General features: G+C 43.2%; 1 protein-coding gene across 1 annotated transcript in view; it reads left to right on the top strand.

The window, feature by feature from the left end:
- Nucleotides 1-933: 933 nt before the first annotated feature.
- Nucleotides 934-8,005, top strand: part of Edem2 (ER degradation enhancing alpha-mannosidase like protein 2) — a 32,694-nt gene continuing 25,622 nt past the window's right edge. Inside the window, exons 1-4 of the mRNA XM_004630846.3 lie at nt 934-1,177; nt 1,418-1,528; nt 3,602-3,641; nt 7,224-7,329. Of these exons, the coding sequence (XP_004630903.1) occupies nt 1,071-1,177; nt 1,418-1,528; nt 3,602-3,641; nt 7,224-7,329 (364 nt within the window). The 5' untranslated portion in view covers nt 934-1,070. The remainder of the gene's footprint in view (nt 1,178-1,417; nt 1,529-3,601; nt 3,642-7,223; nt 7,330-8,005) is intronic.

Genomic DNA, 8,005 nt, shown 5'->3' with positions numbered 1-8,005 from the left:
CTTGTTCTGGGTCACATATACAAGTTGTGCATCAATGGAAGGGTTGTAACTGAAGCCCAGATCCGACTTTAAATTCAGGTTGGGATCTACTGCATGTTCATACCGGTCAAAGTCATAGGTGTTGTTACAGTCTAACATGTTGTCCTAACTCTTAGGAACTTGCAAAAAGGAAAATGAAAAAATGAGTTTCAAACTTTCTCAAAGCTATTAATCAAGATCTTTATTCTCAAAATGGGACACAGCAGTCTGCAACTAGTGAATGATTCCAAGTATTGGGAAGACCAATCTTCGCGGTTTGAATGGAGAGCAAAGGGGCTATAATGATGTGACCATAACCAAAAATTAAGGTACTTATAAACTCCTAGAAGTGAAAAGATTTCAGGAAACCTCGAGGGGCAGTTGTCGAAAAGTAATTCTAAGCTGTTATACAATAAGGGAACTGGTTTGGGAAACTCAGTATCTCTAACATGAGCTATAGCTCTATCTCTTCGGTCAAACTCCAACATGTTTCATCTCTTTGTTTTAATACAGGGTCTTACTATGTAGCTCAGCCTGGCTTCGAACTCACAGTGATCCTCCTGCTTCGGTGTTCCAAGTGCTGAGATTACAGGGGTTCGCCACCATCCCCGGCGTTTTGCTTTTGTTTTGGGGTAATTCTGTTTATTTCGTTCATTTTATATACATTCTTTTAACAAATATTGAGCCCCTGCCTTAATAAAGTAGGTGGGGGGAAAACCGAAAGTAAGTAATGCTTTTAAAGTGTTGCATGCTGTTTTAGCATACGAGTACTCAATAAATCCTAACTGGTATTACTAAAACATTAATTAATAATAGTAGCAACAACAGCCACTGTCTGTAAGACACGTTCATCTCAGTTTGGTCGACTATGTATCCCTAGATGCTCTTCGCCCCCCGTTGCATTCTGGAGCTTGTAGTCCGGAAGTGAGTGGTTGCTTTCTCGGCGCGCAGGCGTCGTGGTGCGGATTCCCGGAAGACCAGCTGAGACGCTCAGGATGAGCGGGTGGCGGTGGCTGCAGCTGCTGCGGCGGCACTGACACGCTAGGAGCTCTATGCCTTTCCGGCTGGTCATCCTGCTCGGCCTCCTGTGCGCGCTGCTGCCCCTGCACCATGGTGCGCCAGGTCCCGACGGCACCGCGCCGGACCCCGCCCACTACAGGTGAAGGAGGCCCAGCTCCCGCCCTGCACAGTGGGGGAGTGGGGAGTGCGGACCCGGTTTCTTCGTTTTCCCTCGGTCCCAAGGCACCCCTCCCCGACCAGACTGATTGGCTCGAGTCCTGCTGCCCGACCCTCAGCAGAAATCAGCTGGTGATTCCTCCTTTCCACACTATGCCTTGTCCTTTCTCCCATCTCGTTTTGTGTCCTGGCCCCCTGGCTTATTTCTGGTCCCTCGCACTAGGGAGCGAGTCAAGGCCATGTTCTACCACGCCTACGACAGCTATCTGGAAAATGCCTTTCCCTACGACGAGCTGCGGCCTCTCACCTGTGATGGGCACGACACCTGGGGCAGGTAGTATGAGCCGAAGGCTAAGGGGCGGCCGCGGTGTAGCGATCAGGGGAGGTGCGCTTGGGTGGCTTCGGGGCCTCCTCTGCGGTTCTGGAAAGTGCCTAGATGGGGTTCGACTGCACTCCTCCAAATTCACACCAGCACCTCCAGGATCCACCTAGCGCCTCCAAGTGTAAAAGGTCCTAGATTTGCCCAATGAACCTCTCGGTTCAGCCTCACCAGTACAGGCACCAGGTACAGGAATTTGGACAAGTTTCTGGAGTCAGAGGTATCGAGGATGGAAGAGTGCCAACAATCAGAAAGCCCAGCCCCTTCATTTTATGGGTGGGCAAACAAGTCCAGGATAGAGTGCAACTCTCCCCAAATTTAAAGCCTTGGTAAATGGTGCACAATGAACACTTTCTTCATTATCCTTACTTTATGGTTTCTTGTCATTCATATCTCTTTCTTTTTAAAAAAAATTTCTTTAAAGTTTTATTTATGTGTGTGTGTGTGGCCAGCTCAGCCCACCAGGGGGCGCGGCTGGCTGGCATGTGGTGCTGGGGGATTGAACTGCGGTCCCTGTGCTTTGCTAAGCTTGTTCTAAGTAGGTGCTTTAGACCACTGAGCCATCTCACCAGCCCCTTGTCATTCATATTTCTAACCACCTCCCCTTCAGGTCATTCTCACAAGTCGCTTGTTTTATTTTCTTTGTAGTACTTCTCTGTACTATCATTTTCACTTGTCCACTGGTTTCTTTCTCGGTTCTGTGAGAATAAAAACAGGTGAACGAAAATTCCCTGTCTTGTTTCTTGTGAGTGAAGAATCATTGCACTAGCAGAGGCTGGCATTGATTGACCACTATGCTAAGCATTTTACTGCATCATTTTATTTAATTCTCCTAATGCTTCCAGGAGTTAGGTACAAATATTCCCAGTTTGCATATTTATAAATTATCCCATTCCCTCCTATGTTAAGGACGAGGAAGTTCAGAAAACTCAGAGCTTGTTCTAATTTAGATTTTTTTAGGTGAAAAAAAAAAGGACAAGGGCTAATTCATGTACAAAATAATGTGATAAATTAAATCTCAGACCTTAGAACTCCAATGATTTTTACCTTTTATATTTTTTCAGAAATATTTTTGGTTTATACCATTTTGGCGGGTATTAACTAACCTTTGAGGATTTTTTTTTTAAAACTAACCTTTGAAGGTATAATTTCCATACAATACAGTACCCCTGCTTCAAGTATGTAGGAACTACCATCACAGCCATGGTACAGAATGCTTCTTTCATTCTAAAATGTTTTCAGGAATTTTTTTTTTTTTTTTTTTTTTTTTTTTTTTTTTTGGTGGAACTGGGGATTGAACTCAGGCCTGTGCTCTTGCCAGGCAAGTGCTTATTCTATTGAGCCATCTCCCTGGCCCCACTAAAATGTTTTCTTGTGTCCTCTTATAGTTCATCCGCCCATCACCCCTGGCTCTAATAGCAGCTAATCTGCTTTCTGTTAATATGTCTATTTTTGAAGTGTAGATGAAAACATACTGTTTCAGCTCTTCTGTACTTGTCTTTTTCATGTAACAACATAATGTGAATGTTTATCAACACACACAACCTCTGCCTGGTAAACATCTTTTTGATACCTGTCTAGTTTTGCACTGTTTGTACCACAGTTTAGTTCATCATTTTTCAACTGGTGGACAGTAGGTTCTCACCTTTCACTAAATAATGATGTTGTAAATAATGCTGTTGTCAAACAGCTCTGCACTGTGGAGTAAATTCCCACATTTTGGAATTGCTGAAAGCCTGGGCTTCTAGCTACAGACTTATACTGCCTCCCCATGGCACAGCATAGTTCCAGAGAATAGAGGTGATGTGTTTAATTACAGTTGAGCAGTGTCAGCCCACATTCCCAGGTGCATCAAGAAGGGCAAATGATCCCCGAGATTTTTCCTGTGGTTTCTCTGTTGTCATGATAAATGGGACGGCAGAAGAATCCCAGTGCTTGATGTGGCTTGGTGGGGAGATCTGTTCTATGACAGCCGTAGAACTGGTGTTTAATTTCCTTACTAAACAGGGAATTTCTGTCCTTTTGCAGTTTTTCACTGACTCTCATTGATGCTCTGGACACTTTGCTGGTAAGTATTTCATCTATTTCTCTCGCTCTTTGCCATAGGGAAACCAACATCTTTCCTCTTGGCAGCTTGACTGGATAGAACTGAATTCCTCTGTTTGGTCTTTCATCTCGTGATTCTGAGCCATCTGTCGCTGGTTACCAAGCTAAATGGGAGAAAACCAAATATCCCAACTTATTCCAGTTCATTTATTTAGCAAACATTTATAGGGGACTTAAGAGGTACAGGGACCTGTGATAGCCTTGTGTAATTTTGGAAGGGATAAAAGATGTTGATATCCTATTTGTTTGCAGCTTACATCCTCATAGCCATATGCAGTAAGAATAAAACTAGAAACTTGTGTAGTTACTATTGTATGATAGGGTTCTAACTAGCACTTTACAGTACTATGCGACCTTGTTTAATCCTTCTGATAACCTTATGAGAAAAGTGCTTTTACTCCTTACAGCTGAGAAATCTGATGTTTAGAAAGGTAAAATGACATGAGTAAGATACAAAGCTATTATAAAGTAGAGTGAGTACGTGAACCGAATTCTTATGACTGCAAGCCTTGACCATTTTTTGTTTTGTTTTATTTTTGGTTTTTTGAGATAGAGTCTTGCTGTATAGTTCAGGCTATCCCAGAATTCACGGTGTAGCCCAGGCTGACCTTGTACTTGCAACAGTCCTCCTGCCTCAGCCTTCTGAGCACTGGGATTACAGGTATGCGCCACCATGCCCGGAAACATCTTCTTTTTAAAAAATCGCAAGTGCCAGGTGTGGTGGTGCCTGCCTGTAATCCAGCATTCAGGAGGCTGAGGCAGGAGGATCACCACAAGTTCTAGGCCAACCTGGGCTGCACAGCAAGATCTTGTCTCAAAACACAAACAAAGCAAAAACAAGCCATAAGAAAGTATTTAACAACATTCTTCATATTTATTTCTTTATTATTTATGTATTTATCTATTTACTATTTGGTACTGGGAATTGAACACAGGACCTTGCACTTGCCTGGTGGGTATTATGCACTGAGTTGTATCCCCAGCCTTTTTTTTTTTTTTGTGGAATAGGGGATTGAGCTCAGGCCCTTGTGCTTGCCAGGCAAACACTTATTCTACTGAGCCATCTCCCCAGTCTGCCTTATTTCATTATTTTTGGTTCACATACTATTTATATGACCAATACAATTTATCTTATAATTCGTTTTGCTGAATGTTAATTTGGTTTTTTTTAATGTTAATTTGTATGTGCTTATCTATGCACTAAATATTTATTGAGGACCAACTATATGTGTGACACAGTGCAGAGCTCTGGAGTCATCATTGTGAGATATATATATATATATATATATATACACATGTATATATGTATATATATATATATATATATATATTTATGTATTTAGTACAGGGTCTCACTACACAGATCAGACTCATAGTGATTCTCCTATTTTCAGCCTCCCAAGTGCTGGGATTAAAGGCAGGCGCTTTTCACCACACTGAGTCTCAATCCTCTCATCTCACCCCAGGGGTAGGGCCAGCATGGCACACCTGGGATCCAATCCGGTCCCTGATAATTGTGATTTTTAGACAGACATGGGCCTTGCTTGCCTGGAGTGTGTGGTATTAGCAAGGGAAACAAAGGGTCAAGGAATAACCTTGAATGTGTAAGTACAAATTAAGGGGAGTACTCTTAAAAAAAAGGAACATAGCTCTGTGAATGACCATAACAAAAGAATTTGTCCTGAACTAAAGAGATTGGGAGAACTTCCCTGAAGCTGTGACATTACCCTTGAGCTGGGATCTGAAGGAGAAGCAGGTATGGACAGGAAAATGTGGAGGAAGAGTGTTTTAGGCGGGAGGAACAACCAGTGCAAATATCTTGTGGCATCCGGGCATGGTGGCACATACCTGTGATCCCCGCACTCAGGAGGCTGAGGCAGGGGGATCACCATGAATTGGAGGCCAGCCTGGGCTACATAAGCGAGTTTGAGGTCAGCCTGAACTTCGTATCAAGACTCTGACTCAAAAAAAAGAAAGAAAAAAGCAACAAACCTTACAGCTAGAGACAATGTGGCAAGTGCAGTAAAATAAAAGAACACCCCGGTGGCTGGTGAGGGAAAGGATGAAATAGAGCTGGAGGGACAGAGGGGACCCAGATGCTGCATATTGCCAAGGGTTCTGAACTTCAGCTCAAGAGTGGGGGAGAGCTACGCAATTCCTTACAGAGAAGGCAGGAAATGATGAGATTTCTGTTTGAGGTCACAGTTTATAAAGTGAAGAGAGATTCATGTGATCACTGAACAAACATCTGTCAAGTACTTCCTTCGTTAGCTGTACTTGGCATTCGGGGGAAATTTAGAAGCAGTTTAGAGAAATGAGAGTTCTGCTTGTGCAAAGATTTTCTTAATACGGAAAGAAACAGATGTGGTAGGGTTAGTTTCAGTTAGATCCCACTCATTTAGGAAACTAAGTGTGGAAAGAATTATGCCTTTCCCAGTAACTTCAGGACCTGACTCTTCACTCATCTGTTCTGAGTTTGCTCCTGAACCAATTGCTTGGCCAAAGCATATGGTACTGTGGCTGGTCCCAGCCAGGTGCCCCATGCTACAGCCCAGGCCAGGGCTTAGTCCACAAGATCAAATGTGACAAGAAGGAGTTTAAGAACAACTGATACCCACTGTATAAGATTTCCTTATGCAGTTTACATTCTTTATATCTTATTCATATAAATGGTGCATAAACTGGGCATAGTGGCATACACCATAATCATAGCACTTGGGAGGCTGAGGCAGAAGGATCATCATGAGTTCAAGGCCAGCCTGAACTGCACAGTGAGACCCTGTCTCAAAAAGACAAATAAAATAAATGGGTGTGTAAGCCTGGCATGGGGACACATGCTTGTGATCCCACCACTGTAGCTCTCTGTTCTGCTAGGAGTGGACTGGCTTTCGTGCTCATGCTTCGTACCCCACGGTGGAACATAAATGCCACACCTTAGGAAATCAGGTCTGCTTTCAGAGCAGGCAGAATCAGAATGAGCCGTGCCAACTGCGTGTCTGTTAAGTCAGAGGTGGCCAAGTGACACGATCTCTTAGCAGCATAAGAGGCTGAGAAAGCAAGCATCTGAGTAAAGAAGTTTGAAAGCCAATCTCTAATGTTTTCCACAAGGTCAAATGTGATAAAGGGTTTAAAAAAGAAGTGATACCCACTCTATAGGATTTTCTTGTGGAGTTTATGTTCTTTATGTTTTATAATCCCAGCACTCAAGAGGCTAAGGCAGGAGGATTTGTCACAAGTTTGAGGCCAGCCTGGGCCACAGAGTGAGTTTCAGGACCAACAGGAACAAAAACGTGAGATGCTATATCAAAAAAAAAAAAAAGGTACCTAATCACTCTTGAATCAGTACTAAGAAATCCACTTAACCAGTGCCTTGCTATTGGGTTTCTGGGTGATTTCTAGTGCCCAGCAGTGTTTTTTTTTTGTAACTAGATTTAAGACAGGAACTGCATGAGTCAGTTAATTGAATAGTGAGGGCTATACCAGCACAGGATCGCAAGCTCTGAATCCAGCACTTTCCATGCCTCAAGGTCGGATCTCTTTCCAGATTTTAGGGAATGTCTCCGAATTCCAGAGAGTGGTTGAAGTGCTCCAGGACAATGTGGACTTTGATATCGACGTGAATGCCTCTGTGTTTGAAACCAACATCCGAGGTGAGAGCTGCCTTCTAGGACCTTTGGAAGAGAAGGGAATAGAGTGGCTGCTGTGAAAACCACGAGATGGTAAATGGGATCTTCAGGGCCAACCTTGCCAGGGCACTTGGCCAAATCCCGTGACTGACAGGGTTTTCTGTCCCCCCTCAGGTTCTGGCAGTGAGGTGGGAGATCTCAGGGTCTGTCATTGGTTTTAGACATGCAAGCAGGCAACAGACAGACAAAGTATTGGAAAGAAATAGGTCAGAATTACATGTGCAATGCTGATTTGGTGCTGTGAACAAGAATGATGAAATCTCTGTGTTCTTGGTGCTTTTTACAACTTTTTAATTAAATTTATTGGTACATTTTAGGTATAATGATCACACATATCATAGAGAATTTGTACCTGTACATGTTACACCTTGATTCTTTCACCGCTATTCCCCTACCCTCTACTTGACCTCTCCCCTCTTTACTTGCAAAAGCTTTGTTTCCATTTTTTCCTTCCTTTTTTTCCCCATAATTTTATTGATAAACAAATAGCAATGAGACAGTTTCAAATCAAATTGCTAGGACAGTTTCTTTTTTTTAAAAAATTTTTTATTTATGTGTGTGTGTGTGTGTGTGTGTGTGGCCAGCTCAGCCCACCAGGGGGCGGGGCTGGCTGGCATGTGGTGCTGGGGGATTGAACCGC

Source organism: Octodon degus, unplaced genomic scaffold, assembly GCF_000260255.1.
Source record: "Octodon degus isolate 3935 unplaced genomic scaffold, OctDeg1.0 scaffold00037, whole genome shotgun sequence".
Taxonomy (NCBI): domain Eukaryota; kingdom Metazoa; phylum Chordata; class Mammalia; order Rodentia; family Octodontidae; genus Octodon; species Octodon degus.
Note: the sequence above shows the minus strand (reverse complement) of the source record. Positions and strands in the feature narration are given on the sequence as shown.